The 23,173-nt window shown below is 46.4% G+C and overlaps 7 protein-coding genes across 7 annotated transcripts; 5 read left to right on the forward strand and 2 right to left on the reverse strand. All coding sequences in view use genetic code 12, as the record gives it.

The window, feature by feature from the left end:
- Positions 1–2,000: 2,000 nt before the first annotated feature.
- CXQ85_004165 (uncharacterized protein) lies at positions 2,001–4,088 on the forward strand (the record flags this gene model as incomplete). The annotated part of the gene is made up of 1 exon (XM_025487793.1): positions 2,001–4,088. One exon carries the CDS (start codon positions 2,001–2,003, stop codon positions 4,086–4,088), a length of 2,088 nt encoding a protein of 695 aa, XP_025341601.1.
- An 83-nt stretch (positions 4,089–4,171) lies between these two features.
- Positions 4,172–5,620, reverse strand: CXQ85_004166 (uncharacterized protein; the record flags this gene model as incomplete). Its single annotated transcript, XM_025487794.1, has 1 exon — positions 4,172–5,620. One exon carries the CDS (start codon positions 5,618–5,620, stop codon positions 4,172–4,174), a length of 1,449 nt encoding a protein of 482 aa, XP_025341602.1.
- A 1,102-nt stretch (positions 5,621–6,722) lies between these two features.
- On the reverse strand, positions 6,723–8,072 carry CXQ85_004167 (S8 family peptidase; the record flags this gene model as incomplete). Its single annotated transcript, XM_025487795.1, has 1 exon — positions 6,723–8,072. The coding sequence occupies one exon, from the start codon at positions 8,070–8,072 to the stop codon at positions 6,723–6,725; it is 1,350 nt and encodes a 449-aa protein (XP_025341603.1).
- A 2,034-nt stretch (positions 8,073–10,106) lies between these two features.
- On the forward strand, positions 10,107–11,774 carry CXQ85_004168 (uncharacterized protein; the record flags this gene model as incomplete). The annotated part of the gene is made up of 1 exon (XM_025487796.1): positions 10,107–11,774. The coding sequence occupies one exon, from the start codon at positions 10,107–10,109 to the stop codon at positions 11,772–11,774; it is 1,668 nt and encodes a 555-aa protein (XP_025341604.1).
- Positions 11,775–12,843: 1,069 nt separating this feature from the next.
- Positions 12,844–14,564, forward strand: CXQ85_004169 (uncharacterized protein; the record flags this gene model as incomplete). Its single annotated transcript, XM_025487797.1, has 2 exons — positions 12,844–14,306; positions 14,351–14,564. The coding sequence occupies 2 exons, from the start codon at positions 12,844–12,846 to the stop codon at positions 14,562–14,564; spliced, it is 1,677 nt and encodes a 558-aa protein (XP_025341605.1).
- A 797-nt stretch (positions 14,565–15,361) lies between these two features.
- On the forward strand, positions 15,362–16,927 carry CXQ85_004170 (allantoate permease family MFS transporter; the record flags this gene model as incomplete). The annotated part of the gene is made up of 1 exon (XM_025487798.1): positions 15,362–16,927. The coding sequence occupies one exon, from the start codon at positions 15,362–15,364 to the stop codon at positions 16,925–16,927; it is 1,566 nt and encodes a 521-aa protein (XP_025341606.1).
- A 3,792-nt stretch (positions 16,928–20,719) lies between these two features.
- Positions 20,720–21,307, forward strand: CXQ85_004171 (uncharacterized protein; the record flags this gene model as incomplete). Its single annotated transcript, XM_025487799.1, has 1 exon — positions 20,720–21,307. The coding sequence occupies one exon, from the start codon at positions 20,720–20,722 to the stop codon at positions 21,305–21,307; it is 588 nt and encodes a 195-aa protein (XP_025341607.1).
- Between the last annotated feature and the right edge of the window lie 1,866 nt (positions 21,308–23,173).

The following is a 23,173-nucleotide window of genomic DNA, read 5'->3' on the forward strand; positions in this document are numbered from 1 at the left end:
CAAGGCAGGCCTTTTAAATACTTTTTGTGGGCGCTTTTTCGACACACTAGCGGCTAAGATGAAAAGAATCAGCCGCCAGGGATCTTCAATTCCGGCTGGTATTGGCTATTTTTTCATTTTGGGCTACTATCATTGGAGGTGAAGATTGGTTTGTGGAAGGTTTCTTGCATGGTACGCATAGTTAAAGGCTTGGCGCAGGTCGTGCGGCTCGACGCACAAAGATGCATTAGATAATTTGTTGGAGGCAACAAACAGAAACAGCCGCTGTACCCTGGGGCTTTGTGCTTGCTGCCTGAAAATTCGTGTGCTGCGATGAGCTCGCGATGCCCAGCGGGTGCTGAAAAATGAGCTCACTAGGCCCACTGAGTGCCGAGTTTCATACGTGGAATCCACAATTTCACTGGTAGAACGACGTCCTGCAGGCAGCCACGCCAAGATTGACTCGTACGTCAAGGCAAAATGACAAGCTTTCAACCTCCTTTATGCCGCACCGAAAACAGCAAAGTACCTTTTTTCACCCCGGCAAAACTACCTATTTCCCGGAGACCCGGCTCCATACTAAGGCCATTGACGACATATAATAATAAACCCACATTCTGTGCCCCGCACTACCCGCCCCACCGCCAAATAATATTCCCCCATTACCTCAAGCTCGCTACATTTATCTGATCCATCTCAGTACAGCGCGTAAAGCAACTAAATCCATTTTTTCTTAGCCCTCTGTCGTTTTGTCCACCGTGGGAGTTTTCCACTTGCCCAATAGGAGTTACCAATTCTGGACTCAAAATTACCTGCTTTTCGGTACCTTCTCTTTGACCTTCTTCTTCTACCACCTCGCTCTGTACACTCCCATCTGCCAGGGCCCAGTTGCTCTTTGTCCAGATTTCCATACATAGAGATTGTCTACTTTCCCACAATTCAGCCAATCTCCGACTCGGCGACTGGGCATCCGAACGGACCATCTCGCTCACGCCATAGTGGCAAAAAGAGTAATAAAAAAAAAAAAGCCAAGCCAAGCTTACTAAACCAAGAAAACCAGACCCTGGGAGCCACGGAATATGAGTGGAGCGGTTGTACTATTTAGGAAGGTGTTCAAGTTTCTGGGCAAATAGGAACACCAAGAGTTTGGGGGAGCCGGGTTCCCGACGGTTTTTGGCCAATGACAGGTGGGAAAAATAGCCCGCCGTTCGTAATCTGGTTTCTCTTTTCGGTATGGTGATGTCGACGTTATTTTTCTTTTTTTTTTTTTTTTCTCGGTTGGCGTGGATTTGCATTGGTTTTATGGTTTCGGCTTTGTGACAGGCGCTAGCCGTTTGGGAATTGGGAACTTGGTGCTGGGGGAGGTAAACAGCCAGTAGAAACGGTTCGTTTAGCGGTGTCTTTTCTGGGGCTTTTTTTCTTGTTTTCCATGTGGGTTATCTGATGGCATTATCTGATGGATCTTTTGCAGCCATATGAAGAAACGTGGCTGCCCGCCCTAAAATGCTGTTTTTCTTGGAATGCTGGGTGCCTATGATTTGTTGGAAGCTATTCGGCCCATGACCTTCTGTTGGCTAGCTACCATTCTTCATTCCATTGGGCAATGCAAGGGTGGTGGCTTTTCGCTTAAGCGATGCCGGTGAAGGCCATAGAAAAAAAGGAAGAAAATGGGTCATTTGTAATGGAGATCGCCGTTTTGTGCCACTTTCGTTTTTTTTTTCTTTTTTGTTCCTTGGGTTTCTTCGCTACCGTCGCTTCCAGAATGGCTTTGGTGATCCCCGGACGATCTGCACATTCTATTTTGCAGCCATTCCTCTGCTACACCGTTTGATCTCCATATGGCCTTGTTGGTGGTCTGGGATGATATTCAGGGCCAGGGACAACGGTATGATCCAGCCAGGCCCCCCTGGATCATGGGTATCGCCGTGGAATTGTCCTACTCGCCATAGCCTCATTGGTGGTGTGCTGTGGATCTATAAAACGTAGAATGTTCTTTCGTTTGGAGCTTTCCCACCATCAAAATGCTTCCATTCGTTACTCTATCACTCATTTTGGGCTCGACCCAGGCGCTCACTTTGCCTGTTCGTTGGTCAAACGAGACGTTTGCTCCTCTGGGGTACTCTCTGGTTGAACCATCTTCAGGAGAAACTACATCTTTGGTGCCTTCCATGGCTCCTACTTCTGATGGTTCTGGCAGCTCTCTTGCTCCTACTTCTGATGGTTCTGAAGGCTCTGGCAGCTCTTCTGCTCCTGCGATGTCTTCTGGGCCTTCGCTGGCTCCTCAGACTGAGTCGGACCCGGTGAGTAATGCTGCTTCTACGCCAGCACTGTCTTTCCAAGGCAGTAACGCTGGAAACGCTTCTAGTCCTGCTACTGATTCGCCAGATACGGGCTTGCCAGGCGCCAGTGGAGCTCCTTTGGAGTCTGGACTGGGATCTCCAGGAACTACTCCAGCTAGTACTGAACCTGGGCAATCTGCTGCTTCCCAAAGACCCACCCCAGCGTCTGCTGGCGTTCAGCTGAGCCCACAGACTGCTTCAAATGGTGCTTCTACTGTTCCTCCTTCTACTCAGAATGCCTCTGCTGCTCCAGGCTCTTCTACTGGTGATGTACCAGGTGCTTCTAGTCCAGAAGGTTCCAGTACTCCAACTGATGCTGTTTCTGGAGGCTCTCCTTCTGGAGGCTCTCCCTCTGTAGGCTCTTCTTCTGAAGGTTCTCCAGATGCTGCTTCCCAAGCTACATCGCCAGCTGCTGGTACTCAGGGAACTCCACAGACTGGTTCTACTCTCCAGAACGACATGTCTACTCCAGGCTCCCCTGCTGCCTCTACTCAAGCTACCACCTCTCCAGCAGCTTCTGCTCCAAATGAAGGTCCAGAAAGTGCTGCTCCTACTCAAGCTGCTCCAGAATCTACTGGCATTTCCACACAGAGACCATCTACCCAAGCTGCTCCAGGCCAGGAACAACCCACTCAAGCTGCTCCAGGCCAGGAACAACCCACTCAAGCTGGGTCTCCAAACCAAGGCCCTGGTGATGATGATGGCTCTTCTCCTAAGTCTACTGATAACGATAATGGAGGAGCTTATGCTACTGACTACGCTACTGCTTACGGTACTGATCCTGCTATTGCTAGTGCTTATGCATATACTGAAGACGGTTATGGTCAAGAGACTGCTGCCCAGGATGATCCATTGCCAACAGATCTGTCTGACCAGGAGACCGGTGGCTTCCCAGGCTCTTCTGGTGACTCTCCAAACGACGGTAGCTCCCCAGGTACTTCTGGTTCTGGACAAGGTGAAGAGCCTGGAGCTAACCATACGGGCGGTGCTGGAGAGGACCCAGAACAGGTTCCTGGTCAGCCAGGTACTGACGGTTCTGGTGATGTTCCAAACGACACTACTGACGGTAGCTCCAGCCCCGGCAGCTCAGGCAATGACTCTGGATCTGGTTCACAGGGTGGTCGTCCTGACTCTGGAGACGATCAGGGTAGCACTGGCACTGACTCGCTGGATGGACAAGATGATGGAACTAACGCTGGAAACAGTCCAGGCAACGCCCCAGGTGACGCCCCAGGTGACGGGAACAGCTCTCCACAAGAGCCAGGCAGCTCTCCAGGTAACCCTAGCGATGGTTCTGGTAACCAGCCATGGGGTGGTGATGACAATGGCTCTGGGAATGGAAACCCTGGTAATGGAAACCCTGGTAATGGAGAACCTGGCAATGGTCCTGAAAATGGTCCTGGCAATGGCTCTGGAAATGGAAGTCCCGACTTCGACAGAACCACTACGGTGGTTGTAACCAATGCTGGGTCTCCTACTCAACCAAAGTCACCCAACAGTGCTGCTCCACGTACATCTACTGCTGCTGGTGCTCAAACAACTGCTGGAGGTCAGAAGACTGATACCACTGCAGCTCCAGTGCTTCCTTCGTCTTCTGCTGGAGGTATTGGAAATAACAGCACTGTTCCATTCCCAGCAAACTCCACAATGCCTTCGAACTCCACTGGCCCTATGACGACATCCAACTCGTCTGCTCCATTCACTCAGTTGTCCAGCACTTACTCTGAGCCTTCTTCTGATGGTGCTCTTTACGGCTTCGCTTGGTTCTGAAGACCATGACTTTCGTTTTCTTTTTGTCCCACCTACATCGGTATCATCCATTCGTTTAGCTTATGGCATACATATGAGGAAATTTATTTTGCATTCTTGAAGAACCTGCTTCCTTTTGTTTCCTGATTATCATCGCTGTCGTACTGAGGCGGCGCTGGCATGTACTCTGGTAATTGCTCGTGCTCTCCTCCGTTCAAGTATGGTACGTTGCCCTCGGAGCCTTCTTGTCTGTAGAAAACTATCGGAGACGTGCTCTTGATCTGTATGGGCTTGTCTGGGTTGTCTGGAGAAACGATGGTTAAGCGAATGTATAGCTCGACGTTCTTTCGTATGCTGCATGTCAAGAACGACTGGCCGATGTCATTGACGTAGCAGTCCCACCACGAAGGATCTAGACTCAACCGGTAGCAGATATTCCTGGCTATTTTGTCGTGGTACTTGGAGGATGTCTTGAAGAACAAGTCTGTTCCGTTGTACTCCTCCCTCTCGAAATCACTAAGCGGCACCTCCACGTCAAGGTTCTGGTTTAGAAGCTCGTGCTTGATTTTCAGATGGGTTTCGGTGGCACCGAGAAACCTTAGCAACAGAATGAGTTTCACCTTGACATGTGTGATTCTCACCACTGGCGACTTCAAAACGCCCTTCTTCTCTGCCTTGTTCCCGCCAAGAGCATCCAAGAGATTCTGGTGAGAGAATGGGGTAGTTAGGTCAAGATCAATGAGAGTAGAGAGTCGTTTGCCGCCTTCTAGCACTCTGCTGGTGGTTCCTTTCTCTGTCTCGGCCGGCGAGACACTCTTAAACCTCACCTTAAGCTCAAATGGCACCTTCACAGCGTTCGAAGATAACAACTTCCTGAAAAAGCTCTTACCCTCTTTGGCCTCGTCGCCAATGCCGTACTTCACCTTCTGGCACGCGTAGTCTTCATCTCCAAGAAGCTTCTTTGACTTATCACAAATATGTAGAAGACTAAACACAATGTCAGTGTTGCGAGGCGCAAAGTAGACCGGCTCCGAGTGCTTGATGTCAAATCGAAACATCAGCGCCATGTTGATCTTGGCATCGATACTATATTGCACAAAACAGTAGTCCTCTGAGTTCTCCTGCTGATAGAAACTGCCCACAAGCGTCACCGCATCTCGTTTGTCCCTGTTCAAGTAGTACTTCGAATGGAAAGTCTTCTTATCCTGAACACACTGCGCCACATGTTCGATCCCTGGAAACGTAAACTCAAACGGATAACTGTACTCTCCATTGGTCAATGTGAACTTCTTGGAAGACGACACATTCTGGATATCTGGCGGAGGAAACACCTTCGCCGTCAATTGCAAAAGCCTATGGACCTCCAGCCCAGCAGTATACGAGCCATTGTTGTAGGTATGGTTTCTGGATTTGGCGATGCCCAAAAGTGACACTTCCAAGGATTCAAGGTTGAGTTGGTCTTCCACTGTCAATTGCACGTTGCCCTTGACGGTGTCGCCGGTGGTGTATAGTTGGGGGTTTTCGATGTATATGGCGAGATTTGCTTTGGACATTGGTGGGATCTAAGAAAGACCCTGATCTGGTGTTTTCTTATATATGGAAGGAAGTCATTGTTCTGCGAAAGGGTATTAGTGGATCGAGCTCAGCCGTGGGGCTTTTGGTGACAGCTTCTGTGGTGCACGGGTTTCTTTGAAAACCCTACAAATCAACCCCCATAACCGGGTTTTGTTGGTCTGGGGGACGTTGGAGGGCACTGTGTGGTGTATCGGGTAGTGGGATTTTGCGTGTAGTGGTGCTGGTTTAGTGGAAAGATGGAGGTTTGATGTTCATCGTGCGGATACCTTAGGCAAAGGCCGTGTAAGCGCATCGGCCCAATGAAGAGCCGATGTCAAGGTGATACGGTGGAAATTTGAAGGGCTTATGTCAAAGCCATTGGCGGTTTCTTTGAAACTATAGGGCTTTCCTGGTAGTACATGTCTTTTCTGGTAGTAAAGGTAGGCTTTGCTTGTGGATTAGTGTGGCTGGGCAGAGGCTGATGAAGGGCGTTAACTGAAAGAATATTTGATACTTGACCGACTCTGTTCAAGGAAAGAGTATCAGTCGTCCAGCAATAAGCGATTTAAACCCTGTGAGCTAAACCTGCGTTTCTGCTCTACTTTTGTACCACCTCACTGAGGTTCTTGCTTAACTATGGGTGAAAATCGCAAATCCATGGAACAGCCATAGAGAAGCACCAGGACGAGCAGTGCCAGTGAAACTTGTATTGCCGGTTTGCTGGCCCCTTTTAAGCTAATCTAGCGAATTTGAAGACATTTTCATTTGTTTTCGATTTTTAAGCACTTGTTGAAGATTGTCATTTTTGGTTCTTCCTCGAAAGTACACTAATTATACGAAATGCGACCCTCCATTACCACTTACAAGAACCTTATAAACTACGCCTACGTAGTAAAAGCCTTATTCTTTGTTTTCCAACGACTTTTGACCCTGGTGGTCCCCTTGCAGCGCAATTGAAGCGTTTCTGCCCTCCAAGCCGTACTTAACGGAAAGGTTGTCCAGAAACCGAAACCGGTCTCCCAGTGAACCACCGTTCCAACAGACTACTTCTACATCTCTCTCAAATCAAACATACATTTTTACTACTTAGCGTCCACGCCATCAGTAGTTCCAGATCTGGTGTGGGTCGTGGGCACCGTTGAAAGCAAGCCTGTTAGGAGTGCCCTCAGGAAGGTCCTTGATCACATCCTTGGTGGAAAAGTTGATAAGCTGCTTCTTAAGGTCGTTGGGCGTAACGTTGGCGTTGAACTCGGACTGCAAGTCTGGGTGCAAAGAAAGGAAGTACGAGATCAAACCAGTGACATGAGGTGCAGCCATAGACGTACCAGTCATGGCTCTGGTGTCGAAGAGAGTCCAAACAGAACGGATATCGGTACCTGGAGCGTAGATATCGACACATGGACCGAAGTTGGAGATCGTTTCTCTGTCGTCGTTTATGTCTGTGGCACCAACAATAAGGGCTTCAGACTGAACTAGGGTGCTGTGACAAACATCTTCCTGGTCATTACCAGCAGCACCAATAAGATGAACACCAGCATCAATCAACGAGTTGGCAGCGCCAGTGACAGAACGGGCGCTGATTTTACCAACAGACAAGTTGGCAGTAGAGCCTTTGAAGCCAGGAATGTTTGCAGCCACCTGCTTCTTGTGCTCTTGTTCGACAAACTCCAAGCCCTTGACGATTTTCGAAGCCAAGACAAAACCAAACATCGTGGCAATGTTAACTGCAACGAGGTCCACCTGCTTGGCTACACCGTAGGTTTTGGAACCAACAATACCTGCCACATGAGTGCCGTGACCAGCAAAATCCTTCTGGCTCCAAGGGAACTGGAAAGCAGCGCCAAACGTGGCTCTGCCTTCAAATTCTTCCTTGTAGGCTTCAATACCACTGTCCACGATATAAGCAGTGACGCCCTTACCGCCTTTGTCGTCATAGATGTAGCTTGAGTTGGAAGGTCTCTCACGGCTGGAGATTCTGGAAAGGCCCCAAGTAGCATCTTCCTGACTGACAATACCAGAAAGGTCCACCTCTTCGTCTTCTTCAACGTTCTTCACCAATGGGTTCTCCTTGATCTGGTCCAAAACCTCCTCGTCAAAGTATCCCAGGTATCCCTTGAATTTGGAGAAGTCAAAGAACTCCACCTCGCCTTCGTCGCCTTCTGGAATAGCGTCTCTCTTCACACCGTGCTCCACAAGACCGGCAATCCATTCTGCGTCCTGCTTTCTCTGTTCAACAGTGGTGTCCTCGTAGTAGGTAACAATGTATCTAGAAGGAGCAGGCTTAGACACTCTGAGCAAAGGAGCTGGGCCGTTTTCTCTCTTGGTACGTGGGACAACGTCTCTTTGTACTTCAAGGTTGGAAACGACCTCAGACTCGCCAGTCAATGGAATCACTGCAGCAGTTGCAACACTTGCAACCAAGACAGATACAGAAAGGTTCAGAAGCTTCATGGTTGATTGGTGAAAAGGAACTACATCAGGGAAAACGCTACCACTTTATATCCTCCGGAACGAACACATGCTAAAGGTTGGAGAGAAACTTCTACCGTAGGCACCATGTGGTAACTGCAATATTCGTGTTGAAGCTGCTCAATTGCCTACGTAGGTCGCTTAACATTACGTATTCGCTTAAAGTGGACCAAACGTTGGAGAGGAGCAATGGTTTTCCGTCTTTTCTTGTCCAGACAAGCAAATGAAGGAGCGGTCATCAAGGTGTAATTGAATAGGGGTCTCTTTAGTGTAAGTGAAGCACGCAAAACTGGTATCGAACGATCTGGACATGAGTAACAAAAGCATCAAGTGTTAGCAATGCCAAGACTTGGGAAGGAGTTTCGATATCGTTGTTGTGTCAGGTCTTTGGATTTGGCTTTTGAAGGTGAGGGAGGAGCATTGGATTAAAGCTGATTTACCGACCAAACTTAGACCACTTTCTTTCTCTATCAACCTCTCCAACCAAGGATTCTTCCACTCATTCTCACATTATCATATGTTGAAGCTCCGGGGCCAGTTTTGTGTCACATTCCTCTAAGCGCTTACCGCTATAAAGACCTCTACGGTTCTGGTTCTCTCCAGTCGACCAATAGGAACCTGGGGTTGCCAGTACACAAACCACTACGTCTAGTCTTACCTTCCATCAACGGTTTTCCCGGGAAACCAGACATATACGCTCTCACGTTTGTAACTCTGTGAAAGCTGTGTTCACACAAACCAACATGCTTGCTACACGTTTATATTGAAACGAGTGTAGAACTTGCTAGAAGGCAATGTTGCTTGGAGGTGGTGTAGGATCTGTGTCACCAAGGGTTCTAGAAAGTAGTTGAAGTAGCACAGTCGACAGGCCCTTCCGAGGCCCAGATGCCCATAGGCCCAGAGGCCCAGAAGCACATAAACGGAGCATCCAAAGAGGCAATCCAGGCCCAATACAGGTACTAAGCATGTCCAAACTAGGGTTACCAGATGAAAATGCTTCTTTTGGTTGCTTCTCACAGCCAGTACCATCCACTGGTGATACTACTAACCACCCAAGCCATTCGCTTAGCAACCGAACAAAAGCCTTCAAAAAAAAAAGCCTCTTTACGGCTCCTCGCTTTGCCTGGACCTTACCCAAGCCTTCTCCTTCCACTTCCCCCAAAATCCACACAGTTTAAGCCCCAAAGCCTTGCTACACCAGAAACCACCAGAAACCCACCATCCCAAAACCCACAAACCCACCTCCAACCACCAAATAACTTCCAAGGTTATCCAACGGCCCTCCCTGACTCGCCAAACATCCTCCACGTCAACCCACCGTTGGTCTGACATCACGCAATTTTGTGGCTCTTATTTTGCAGCCATGAGCCGCACTTTTCTGTTATCATGTCTTTAATAGTATCAATTGGTTGTCAGATACGATCGTGTGACGGTGCCGTTCCAGCCACAGTGGAAGCTTCTTTTGCTTCGTTTCGATCGGTGGCCCGATTTTCGATTTCTTCGTGAGTCAACGCAGGGTTACATAAGCTGCCATGCTGTGGATCGACAGTTCCCAAACGGCTGTCAGGAACAACCAGGGACAACACAGGAGGGGTGGAGAAGTGACATAGTAGGTTAAAGGTGTTTTTAACTTTTGGCTTCTTCTTCTTCTTCTTTTTTTTTTTCTCTTTTCGACTAATACTAAATCTGCCTTGTTGAGGCACTTTTGCCTGGAAGGTATCAGCAAAGCTTCCACCTTCGATGTTTGCCAAGGAGAACCTGTCATCCACAATTTCCAAACGCCAGCCGTACTTGGACGTGGCACCGTTATCAACCTTATTTTCTATGAAGGGCGTTACCAGGGTTTCTGCACTGGTGCTTAAGTGTTACCTTTTCAAGAACGATAATTCGAGGGTCCTCTAAACTTTTGCAACCAGTTAATTCAAGTTGCATCTTCCAGGGACCGGAATTATCCTCTGGCAAAAAGTATATAATACCCACAGCATGCTCTGGAACTAACCACAAACCAGCCTTACCATGAGCGAGCCTAAACCTTCTGAACAAGTAGAGCCCTCGTCTTCGGCTGCTTCCAGCTTCCCCAAGAAGAACAAAGTCGACGTAAATGTCCACGACTTGGAGTCTTACACTGAAGAACTAGAAGAAATCGATGACTACATCTTTGGCGCCGATAAGAACCTCTCCAGAGGTCTCAAGCAGCGTCACATTCAGATGTTGACCTTGGTGGGTGTTTTTGGAACTGGTCTTTTCTTGTCGAGTCGAAGAACGTTGCATTTGACCGGGAATGTGGGTATGATTCTTTCTTACTTGTTTATTGGTGTTCTTGTTGGTTTGAACCAGCTTGCCATGATCGAGATATCTTGTCTTATGCCTGTGACTGGGTCTTACATCAGACACGGTGAACACTTCGTTGACGGAGCGTTTTCGTTTGCTCTTGGCTGGGTGGGCATCTACCTGTCCATCATTCCAAGTGAGTTCTCTGCTACAGCACTTATTATGAGATACTGGAGTGACTTGAACCCTGCGGTGTGGGTTACGGTGTTTTTGGCGATTATCATTGTTTGCAACTGTTGGAAGGTTCGTTTTTACGGAGAAATTGAGTTCTTTTTTGGAATCCTCAAGATCCTTTTGATCCTTGGACTTATCATTTTCTCTCTTGTCATGGATCTAGGTGGAGTAAAGGGAGTTGACCGTATTGGGTTCCGTTACTGGAAAGAAACGCCTTTCAGGGAGTATTATACTGACGGAGGCGTGGGCAGGTTCCTTTCCTGGTGGAAAGCTTCTGGATCTGTGGTTTATGCTTATGGTGGTGTTGCTGGTATCTCATACTATGCTGGTGAAACACAGAACCCAAGACACTCTATCTATACAGCAGGAAAGAGAATTTTTTTTAGGGTGTTTGGCTTCTACATGCTTACAGTGTTTGGTCTTACCCTTATCTTGTCTGCTGAAAACCCTCAGATTGCTAACAGTACTGGAGACTCCACTGGCTCGCCTTTTGTGATTGCCATTAAAGATGCTGGTATTAAAGGCCTTCCAAGTATCATCAACGTGATTGTGTTGACTTCAGCCTTTTCTGCGTCCAACTTGGGTGTCATGTTATCTTCCAGAAACCTCTTTGCATTGGCTGCAAAAGGACAAGCACCACAGTTCTTCCTTAAAACCAACAGGTTCGGTTTACCTTACGTGGCTGTCATTGTATCCATTGGATTCATGCCTTTGGCGTATATGAACGCTAGTTCAGGTGCTGCCACAGTGTTTGGCTGGTTCCAGAGCATCACAAGTGCTAACCTTCTTGTTACATGGATAGCCATTTCAATCAACCACATTTCTCTCCAGAAAGCGTTGAAAGCTCAGGGTTACTCCAGAGAAGACTTGCCTTATAAGATGCCATTTGCCCATATTGGTGCTTATATTTCGTTATTTGGGTTCCTGCTTCTTCTCTTAACTGGAGGGTACCATAACTTCTTGAAAGGCAACTTCGATGTATCTTCGTTCATCAGTTCGTACTTTGTGATCCCACTCTACGCCTTTTTGTTCTTCCTCTGGAAGTTCTGGAAAAAAACCAAGATCAGAAAGTCCTCTGAGGTGGATTTGGTTTCCTTGTTCAGACATGTCAAGGAGAACCCAGAAACTATTCCAGGAAGGCACCATGGCTGGAGAATGGTCAAGTACCTATGGGAGTAGCACCATGGAAGATGGATCCACGAAGACGGTTCTCCGGGTAGCCAAATACGGTCCTGACGGTCTGGTGGTCCCATACTTTGCCAAGTCTGACGTCCACCGCCCCAGCCACCGTAAATGTAAACCAGCGTATATCGTTAAGAGATTTTTTAAACTGAAGCTGGCCCAGTCTAGGGCACGCAACGTTTCCTGTTTGTTTTCTTGGTCTTTAGTGTACCCCTCTACCAGATGTCTTCAGTACTCGGCCACAAAGCATTGATAGATGAACTGACCGCAGAAAAACGCCGTAGAACCCCTCGAAGCTGCTTATCCACCGATAAGATAAAAAAAAGAGCAGTTTGCAGTGGTTTCCTGTTTCTTCTTATCGTCTGTAGCACTGCTCCAGACTTAGTATCACCAACCAATTGTCCCCAGTAGATCCACCCAAACCTCACCAAACTTCCCAAACTCACCCGTTTCTTCTCCAACCACTCTCCATTGCCTTTAATGACCTCACGAACCCACCTAGATCACAATGGACGAGGCCCGTTGAAGACTCATCTCCATGCGGCGATTTCCAATCCTGCCAATTGTTATCAGCTTATCTGGCAACGCAGCCAATACTATCCTTTATATTGGTTTGTGAACCCCATATTTCTACATGCACCGTGCCGTGCCAAGATCGATCTGGCGTAGTTGGTGATGGTGTTTAAGTAGTTACTCCAGGTTAGGAGCACGGTGGGCGTCTACCATCAGCACCAATCCTTGGTTTTTTTATAAATTTACAGGTAAAATGTCTTTATCTCTTACTTCTATCCCTTCTTATGGCTCCTACTTCCCTAGAACCATCTAAACACCTGGGTGGGCCAAGAGCGCTGGGGCTTGGCATTCTTGTCATCTTTGTTGATACTCTACGATAGCAGCAGCGTTCAGTCAAGCAATGAAGGAAGAATAACTGGAGATTCTCTTTTCTGCGTATTTGGTATTTGGCGTCCCCGGGTATCTTTCTTGGCCTCCGTAACCGGGTTCACATGGAGGTCTTTATAAGGCAGCGTAGACCGTTCTCTATTTTGCAGCCATTAAAAAGTCAACCATGAAAGACGACTACGAAAAGAATATCTTAGAAAGCGATAATGTGTCTCGAAATACCGGGGAAAACTTAACCTTATCTGTGTCCCACCGGCCTTTGGAACAAACTGCCGATAACCAGAAACTAAGAAGAGCTTTGGACGCCAGACACTTATCGATGATTGCTATTGGCGGAGCACTTGGAACTGGTTTGTTGATTGGAACAGGCTCTGCTTTGAGAACAGCAGGTCCAGGTGCTATTTTCATCAGCTACTCAGTGATTGGGTTTGTGGTGTTCATGGTTTTAAGTGCATTGGGCGAAATCGCTACTTTCATTCCCTTGGCTGATGGTTTTGCTGGTTATTGCAGAAGGTATGTTGATGATGCCCTTGGATTCGCCTGTGGATGGACGTATTTGCTTCTTTTCTTGTTGGTGCCCGCCAACCAGTTGGTTGCTGGTGCTTTGACCATGCAATTCTGGCTAGACGAGGAGAGAGTCAACCCTGGCGTATGGATAGCGGTGCTTCTTGTGGTGATTACGTTTATTAATGTTTTGGGCGTTCGTTTTTTTGGAGAAATCGAATTCTGGTTTTCTGTCGTCAAAGTGGCTACTTGTCTTGGTCTTATCATCTTATTGCTTGTCATTGCCTTGGGTGGCTCTCCTACTGGAGATAGACTTGGTTTCAGGTACTGGCAGGACCCAGGAGCGTTCAAGGAGTACGCTGAGCCTTCACGAGGGCTACACGTTGAAGGAGACGTTGGCAGGTTTGTTTCCTTTGTCTCTGTTCTTGTTACCAGTGTGTTTGCGTATATTGGCTGTGAGTTGGTGGGAATCACCTTCTCTGAATGTGCCAGACCACGTAAAGCCATTCCCAAAGCCATCCGGTTGACTTTCTACCGTATTGTCATTTTTTATATCCTCAACGTGTTGGTTTTGGGCATGTGTGTGCCCTCCAACGACCAAAGACTCTTGGGGTCAGAAACAGACCTTGCATCTGCATCGCCATTTGTGATTGCCATCAACAACGCCAGAATCGACGGCTTGGATCATGTCATAAACGCATGTATCTTGATTTTCATCACCTCTGCTGCCACAGCAGACATGTACATTGCTTCCAGAACCATATATGGGCTTGCCGTGGCAGGTTTTGCTCCACACTTCTTTTCCAAGACCAACGGCAACGGTGTGCCCATGTACGGCATTGTTCTTTCGTTTTTGTTCTGTTTGTTGGGATTTATGACCACTTCTTCTGAAGCTGCCGAGGTGTTTGACCATCTTGTGAATGTGGTTTCTCTAGCTGGTTTGATTGCCTGGGCATGTATTCTTTTCGTCCATATCCGCTTCATGAGAGCAATGAAAGTGCAAGGATACAGCAGGAAAGACCTCAGTTACCGTTCGCCATTGCAGCCTTTTGGGTCCTACTTTGCATTGGGTCTTTGTGTGTTTGTCATGCTAGCTAAGAACTTTACGGTGTTCTTGGGTGATCAGTTCCCTTATGAGACCTTCATTACAGGTTACATTATGCTTCCAGTTTCGATACTTTTTTCGTGGGCTGGAAGTTCTGGAAGAAGACCAGGCTTATCCCAGCATCAGAGGTTGATTTGGATACATTTAGAGAGGTGGTGGACTATGAGGAGGAGCAGTATAAGGCTAAGGATGCAGAGGAAAGGGCATTCAGAGAGTCTCAGGGTAATCCCAAGAACTTTAAGTGGTTCTACGAGAAGATCTTTGGCTGGATATTCTAGATTAAGGGAAAGAAGAGGTTACTTTGTTTCAGTTCATTGTGGCAGTCTGGGAGTATAAATAGATAGTTGTACGCTCATTAAAGGACCATTTACGATAACGAAAGCGGAAATGTCTTTAGATCTTGCCTTGCCTTGCCTTGCGGCGAAACTCGATCTTTCCTTATCTCTAGCAGCTTCGTTATCGGAACCAATGTGCAGAAAATACGTACAAACGGTTAAAGTTTCGTCTGGGCATCTTTTGGCCACGGCGATTTCTTGGGAGAGGAATTGACTGGATTTGAGAGTTTTTTTGGAATTTGTTGGATGATGTAAAAAAATAGCGTTGGAGAGATGGGATGCTGTTGTCTATTACCTGTTTATATGTGCAGCCAGTAATGCTTAGATAACAAGAAGGTCTTTTGTATATGTTTGAAGAAAAAAGATTCTTATATACTTTAATAAATTTCAATAACAGGAAGAGAAGACTGATTTCAGGTAAATCCAATCCTATTCCATGTCCTTTCTGCCTTGGTAGTAACACCTTTTTCATTCCTGGCTTATCTTATCTGGAGCCCACCACCACCAGCCATCCACCAACCATCCTCCAACCAACCATTTAATTTCTTCTAGCACCAACCTCACTGCCTTACATAAATTCCCCATATTCCATTCCCAAATTGCCTATTTCGTCAGCGTGGGCCCATCTCTTTGCACCAATATCTCTTATCAAGAATAACCCACCTTGCAGCAAAGGCTTATTCCGCTCTTAGACCAACGATATATAAACCCAAACCGTTCACAATGACTTTTCAACCACCATGTCTGAAAAAAAGCTGAATTCTCCATCTATAACCGATGTGGATATCGAAAACGGTATCACCACTTACGTTTCACCCCATACGGGAAAACCCATCCACTTGAAAGACACCAAAGATGAAGCGTTGGATTATATTTTGTCCCACGACACAGAGCAGCCGAGTTTGGACGAAAAAACTGACCGAAAGCTTCTTTTTAAAATTGACTGCTTTCTTCTTCCATTTATTTGTCTTCTATATGCTGTGCAATTCATGGATAAACTCTCCAATTCTTATGCAGCCATCATGGGCCTAAGAGAAGATTTAAATATGGAAGGCGACATGTATTCATGGACAGGTTCTGCGTTCTACATTGGATACTTGGTGTTTGAGTTCCCATGTGCTTATACGCTACAGAAGTTCCCAGTCATCAACACTGTCTGCGTGTACATCATCATCTGGGGCATAATTTTGTGTCTCCATGCTGTTCCCGGCTACGAGGGCTTTATAGCGTTACGAACGCTTCTAGGCGCCTTTGAGTCTTCGGTCACTCCAGCGTTTGTCATTGTCACTTCCCAGTGGTACAAGAAAGAAGAGGTGTTTCTTAGAACTGCCTTGTGGTTTTCGTTCAACGGCGTGGGCATGATGCTTGGTTCTGGAGCTATTGCTTATAATCTTCATGCTAATATGAACAGTTACAGTATAGAAGCGTGGAAGTTGATTTTCATCATCACTGGCGCCATCACCATTGCCTTGGGCATAGCCATATTCTTCCATATCCCTAATAAACCTACAAAAGCTTGGTTTTTGACCGAACACGAAAAAAGACTCGTCGTGGAGAGAATCAGAGGCAACCAGCAAGGGTTCGGCAACAAGACGTTCAAAAAGTACCAGCTCATCGAAGCATTCACAGATATCAAGACCTGGCTCTACTTCTTCATTGGAATGTCCTCCAATATCCCCAACGGAGGCCTTACCAACTTTGGGTCTATTTTACTTAACGAGTCGTTTGACTACGACGTTGGCCAGTCGCTTCTAGTCCAGGTTGTCTTTGGAGTGGTGGAAGTGGTGGGATGTTCTCTTTTTGCATACTGCTACAGGTTCTACCCAAAGAGACTCTTCTGGGCCAACGCTGCCAACGTTGTAGTCCTCATGGGCCTTTGTCTTGTGGCTTTTGCGCCAGGAAAACATGCCCAGTTGGCTGGTTACGCTCTCTTCTACTTATGTCCCCTTGTAATGATCTGTGGGTTATCTTCGTGTGCTTCTAATGTGGCTGGCCACACGAAAAAGGTTACTGTGAATGCTATTTTTTTGATTGGTTACTGTGTGGGTAATTTGATAGGGCCCCAGACGTTCAGAGACGAACAGGCGCCAGATTACGTTGGTGCTAAGGTTGCAATGGTGGTTTGCAGTGCAGCTACTACGTTGTTCTTGGTTGCTGTGTGGGTACTTATGGCCAGGGAGAACAGAGTCAGGGATGCTGCTGCTGGTGCTACTGGGACGAATGTTGAAGATTTTGATAAGATCGAAAACCATGAGTTTGCTGATTTGACAGATAAAGAGAACCCCTTGTTCAGGTACACCATTTAGGCAGACAGCCATACCTAAATCCAGCAAAAAGAACAAAAAACAAAAACTAGTCTTCGGGAAGTAACGAGCTGACTTAGTGGGTATTCTAGATTAGAAATGGGATTCTTTGGGGGTGGGTTTTCTTAGGTTCTGTGTCTTTTAAGGTTCTGTCCGTATACCTCACCCCAGGTACTTAGACCCTCCGTCAAAACCACCAAAATTTAGGAAATCAAAGTTTCTAAGTTATGGTGTTATTAAGGGCACTTCTAAGGGTTTAAATGTCTTTTTAGATTTCTGTTAGGACCATTTTGGGTGTATTAATGGAACCTCATTTCTCACATAGTTAACAGTTTGCAGCCATTAAATACAACCAGAACATGAGAATGCCAGTGACTAGAACATCTCCCAGCGCTGCCTAAACTTGAATACTTCATAATACCTTTGCTATTTCCTAATTGCCTCTCATAAACCCTTCATCATAGCCACTAGCTGTGTTTTGGCTTCGCAATCGCCTCTGGACTTCCAGCGATACTGATTTCATCAGGTGTAGTCGCCCTACTACAATCTACAAGGACAATCAAGCCAAACCTTCACATCTAGGAACCTCTCCAAAATCCGAATTTTGAACGTTCTGTTGTCAACGTAGCAAGTGAGTTTCTCTTCAATAGTCTTCGAGGGAAACAAAGATCGACTCATGTAGCTTCGTAATCTTCTCCTTCTTTCTGTGTAAAACCTGTAGCACCCAATCAGACCTTAAAGCGTTTTCTGGCAAATACCCATCTGTAGCCCATTCCTCGAAGGTGTTGTGTTTAACAAAGATGGCTAGTTCTTCATTCATGGCACGCAGCCAATGTTCCTTATCTGGGCATGTAATTGCATCCCTGTAGGTCTTGGGTATATTCATAAGGACAAAGTGATGGCATGTTTACGTGTTGTGAAGTATATTTGTACGCAAATATGAACTCACCTACCGAAAACACAAGGGAGTTGGACCTATTTTGACATCCATTCAGACTCCGATTGGGATGAAATTCCTAAGACTAGCAAGCCTATAACGGGTATGATAGCTCGAATCTACAATCGTATGAGATACGGTTATGGTAGGTTGGTATAGACCTGGGGAAGGTGGAGAAGTCTTTTTGGCTTTATAGTTTCTAAGCCTTTTCGACTGCTACTCCTTTGTCGACTTTGGTGCTCCTTTGGGACACTCCCTGACAATGGTGGAATGTTGTATATACCCAAATAGGCTTATTACCAAATTGCCTCGAACTTTCACTACCCACGTATTTTGCTGTCTTTTTCACAAGATAAAGCGTCTACACCTGCCTTGTCTATCCAGGGCTTCATATACTGGTGATGTCTGCAAGTGTGGAATACATAAGTCAAGGAGGAGCATATGCGTACCTACTACCAGAGTATGAAGCTGAGACAACTGAAAACCGCCAGAAAAGCTTCCCAGGGCTTCTTAAGTTGAAGCACTCAGGCATTGACTTTTGGTCGTTGGCAAGCGATGGGCTCTTGGTGGCTATCTACTTCTTCCAGCTAAAAGCTATCCACAACAGGGTTTCGTATGTCACCAACCTCTGCAGCTGTTATCGACACACGTACCCATTCTGTGTGAGAGCTTCTGAGACTACCATGGTGTTTATTTTGCTTCATTTGATCATTGGAGCTCTGTTGTACTGGAAGCTTGCCAGAAGGACCTGGCTCAGTCCATTGAACCTTGTAAGTAGGTGTTTTTGGGTGATTTGGGCAGTAACGAAGGTTGTGGCCGTGGTTAGTTTGTCTATATGGGCGACGTTTGGAGTAGTACGTTTTGTGGTGGCCTGAGAGGAGGCGTTGGTGAGTTGGTGAAGTCGAAAATGGATGTCTGGGTGGGCCAAAGGTTTGGTATTACTTTTGAAGTGTCTGGGCTTTGGAAAGAAGCCACAATGGACCAAACGGTTGGATGTATTCAGAAAAGCAGTAAGAAGACCTCCCTGGTTTAGACAAGATCTCTTGTTCAAACTGGACAAACCTTCCCTTGCTGAGTCTTGCTGAACCTGAAAGAAAGCCTCCTTTCTGGGCCCAATTGAAACTACTCATGGAAACCAGCAGTTAAGGAATGGGAACCTGGTCTGCTTTTATGGAAAAAGAGAGGTCAATATTTTCCCACGGTTCTGGCCATTAAGCCTACCGTCCTCTCTGGCTCAATTGTCCCTTTAATCCAATTAAACACAGCATTCCACCCATTGTCCAAAAACACCGGTTTCACCTCTGAATGTGCTTCTTCCGTCAGTGGCTACCTGTCTTTTCCTGGAACCCCAATAGTCGCCCACCAGCTGTATATATAGAAAACGAGCTACCCATGGAAGTCCTCCCATTCCGTAATGTTTCTTAAGCAGCAAACCAGTACCCAATGCCTTACTTTCTCTACAAAAACCAGTCTCCCAGAAAGCCTCCAAAAAAACCCCAAGAAACAATTCTTCCCGTTCTGTAGCGTTGATCCCGTCGCTTCCCACAACCACCAACCACAACTCGACCCAAAATGGTCAGAAAACAATGGAAATTCCACAGGAACGTTCCCAAACACGCCGCCAACGCTCCCATTGGCTCTGTTTTTGGCGTTTTCCAGTTTCCGATTTTTCATACCTACTTTTGTTTTTTGGGTTTATGCTACTCTTCCAAACCCGCAACTCATACACAAAACACACCTGGAGAAGCCATAACCACGGTTTCGAAAATATACAAAACATCAACAAAAAAATACACTAAAGAAAAAACAAGAAAAATGCAAAACACTAAAGAAGCATTTAGGGAGGAAAAAAAAATCACACGACTTTGTCAGACGAGGAAGATCTGAGTAATTGATGGTTTTTCTCTTTCAGATATATACATGTATAGAGCTTTCCATTTGATTGAAATGAATGAAAAAAAAAAAAAAACTACACTAAAGAAAACAAGAAAAAACAGAAGGGAACCAGTTTCCCTTCAGGCCCAGGCCTTTCGTGCCTTTCAGGCCCTCAGGCCCGGGCTCTTCAGGCTCTTCGACACCCTAGTGGTACCGAAATCTGCTAAACCACGCAAGTGGTCGTATTTGGACAGTGTGGCTCCCAAAACGGACCAAAAGGTAAAGGGTCCTGCCGGGCGCCACAGGAGACACTTGCTTGAGCGAAGGTTAGTGGATCTTAAATAGGCGATGTTGCAGAAGCAGTTTGTGTGTTGCAGCCGTATTGGGTAGTTGCTGGACAGACAGAAATAGACATCCAGGCCAAAGGAGGCCTAAAACAGAGAAGGACAAAAGTGAAACAGACACAAAACGGGAAAAAAGTGGGAAAATGTGTGTTGTGGAGGGAGAAGTGGTGGTTATGGGCCCCCAGGCTGGAGCTATTGGAAGAAGGAAGGTCCAGGCAAGCATGTAATTTGGCAGTCAAAGTTCAGCCGTGCCAGATTAAATAGATCAATTAGATTACTTAGATCGATCGATCAATTAGATATGTTCTTTTTCTTCTTTTCTGCATTTCAAAGTAAGTACCCTCTTTCTCTCGGTTGCTATCCAAAACAAGATACCTCCACAGTTAACCTCCAGGCTCCAGAAGTGACGGTTTTGCGGTGCCAAGAGAAAAGCCGTGGCCTTGTGGCGATACATTCACAACCCCTGAGTTGCATAACCGTGCTAGTTTTGCTCTTCGGTTACGAAGGCCCGCATGAACTGGCATTATGGCTGCAAACACACAATCAATTCGTCTAAGAATTCTACAAGAAATTGGCTATAAAAGGCCAGCTTTCTCCCTCTTTTTCCTTTTTTCTCTTTTCTTCTTCACCCACTTCCCAATGAAATACACTATCGCTGCTTTGTCCTTGTCTTCTGTTGCCTTTGCTCAGGTTGCTACCACTGTGCTTGACATCCCCCACGGTGACCACACCCACCCAGAGACCAAGATCGTCTGGAACGGTGACAACGCCCCAGAGGGTTTCGCCACCACCGTGTTGAGCATCCCACACGGCGACCACTTCCACCCAGAGACTCACGTTGTGTGGACTGGTCTGGGTGACGTTCCAACTGGTTTGGGCGACAACAACCAGGCCGAGGCCACTGGCGGTGCCGGCGACGACCACGATCACGACCACGCTGAGGAGCACGACCACGACCATGACCATGACCACGACCATGACCATGACCATGACCATGACCATGACCATGACCATGAGCACGGTGACTCCCACTCTCACGACCACTCTCACTCCCACGACGAGGGCGCTGCTGCCCAGCCAGCTCCATCTGCTGGCGAGTCTGCTGCTCCAGCTCCTTCTGCCGGTGAGTCTGCTCCAGCTGCTGTCTCAAGCTACGAGGGAGCTGCTGGCTCTGCTGCTGTTGGCTTGAGCGGTCTTGCTGTTGGTGCTGCTATCTTGCTTTTGTAAGTAGAGTGATGTTGTTTGTACTGACACTGGCTGAAGTCGACGGCGTTTGCGCTGGCGCCAGCCTTGTTAGATTCTGAATCAATACTATTATCTTTAATGAGGTGTAGAGTAGAGGTAGAAGAAGGATTGAGGTAGAGGAAGTGTTTGGACTGGCGGGGGAACCAACAAAAAAAAAAAATTAGAAAGTACATTTGAAAGGAATTAATTGGGAATCCTTTGATTTGATGGGAATGGTTGTAGATGTCTATGCGTACATAAAATGAAGGTACTAGACCACAACTAACTGCGCTTCCACCAACCAAAAAATTACCGCCAGGTAGATTCAGCCGTCTTATATATAACCACCAGTCGTCCAAACCCCTTGAAGCCCACTAAACCATGTTCTCTGGTCCTCATGGCGGTCCAGTTCAGCTTCGACTCATGGGATTTATTGGAATTGTGGTTTTAAGGAAAGACAAGCAGCTGGTGTGGTTATGGAAGCAGTCTGTGGATCACTAGAAAGATATACTGTCCAGCAAGTGCAATGTACTCTTCAAAGAAGCTCATAAAGGTACAAGTGTTTCTTGTTCAAATGTCTGGGGTAAAGCTATGGAACCACTGTCTCTGGACGCCTCTGGCTGTTTTTGGCTGTCTACACGAAGAAACCAGACTAAAAGACAAGAACTCTTCATGAAGCTATTCTAATTGTACTACCTGCCTTTCCCCTACTAATACACTAATAAATACACTTCAACCTCCTATTACCAGTGCTTCTTCGCCTTCCCTTCTTACCAGTGTTTCTACTATTTAGCACCATTACCAGGACAGTAACATGATCTGGACTTACATGGCATTAAATAAACTGAATAATTAGAGTTTCTGGGAAATTCCAATCAAGACCAGTAAACTGTTATTCTTTGAGGACGAGGGCCAATTTGTGGGCCAGAGTTCCGTTGGCTCTGATGGAGTCTGTTGCTGAACGAGATGTAACTTCTCTGGAGCATCAAGGGGTAATAAGATTCTGCAAGTTTGATTGTTTTTCTACTTTGTACTACTTCTTTGTTGCGGTTTCTGGAGTTACCTTGAGTTGTACATTACACAAAGACAACTCTTCTTCTAAGGAGGAAGAAGAAGAAGAGTAAGGGTAAGCTCTTATCTGCTACCAGGAAAACAACAGGGAAGGTTTTTCTGGATCCAGATCACAACATGAACGTAAAAAGTGGGATGTTTTCTATATGACAGGAAGGAATGCCAGGAATGGCTCGTGGGAGAGAAAGTAGGGAAATTAGGTAAGAAGGACGCCAGGGGAAGCAGTGACTTAAGAATAGCGAGAGTTGCATAAGCAGTTGGTTGAAAATGCCAATTGGAAGTAAATGAACAGGCAATTGAGAAGAGCTGGTTGATTCATACAAGGAAGTATCAAGCAAGCAGCTGGCCAGTGAAGACAATCTTTCTATAGTCTCCAGGTTCCAGGGTTCCAGGGTTCCAGATTCCAGAGTTCCAGTTTTCCAAATTTCCAGAGATCCAGGTTTTCAGATTTCCTCAAACAATATATGATGTTCTGTCTTCTGACTTTCCCATCTTCTGCTTCATGCTTTCTGATTTCTGTCTTCTGTCTTCTGGCATCTTCTGCTTCTGCCTCTAACATCTTCAGTCTTCATTCTTCACTTCTATGTGTTCAGTGTTCAGTCTTCTGCTTCTGACATCTTCAGTGTTCAGTGTTCAGTGTTCAGTATTCAGTATTCTTTCTGTTTCTTCTGTCTGCTTCTTCTACCTCAGTCTTCATTATCCAGCTCTCTGTGTTCTGTCTTCTTCTGACATCTTCTTTCTGCTTCTTCTGACATTATACCTTCTTCTTTCTGCTGCTTCCACGCCAGTATCGCTGTT

The sequence above is a fragment of the Candidozyma haemuli genome (assembly GCF_002926055.2).
Source record: "Candidozyma haemuli strain B11899 chromosome Unknown G_2014730914, whole genome shotgun sequence".
NCBI lineage: Eukaryota > Fungi > Ascomycota > Pichiomycetes > Serinales > Metschnikowiaceae > Candidozyma > Candidozyma haemuli.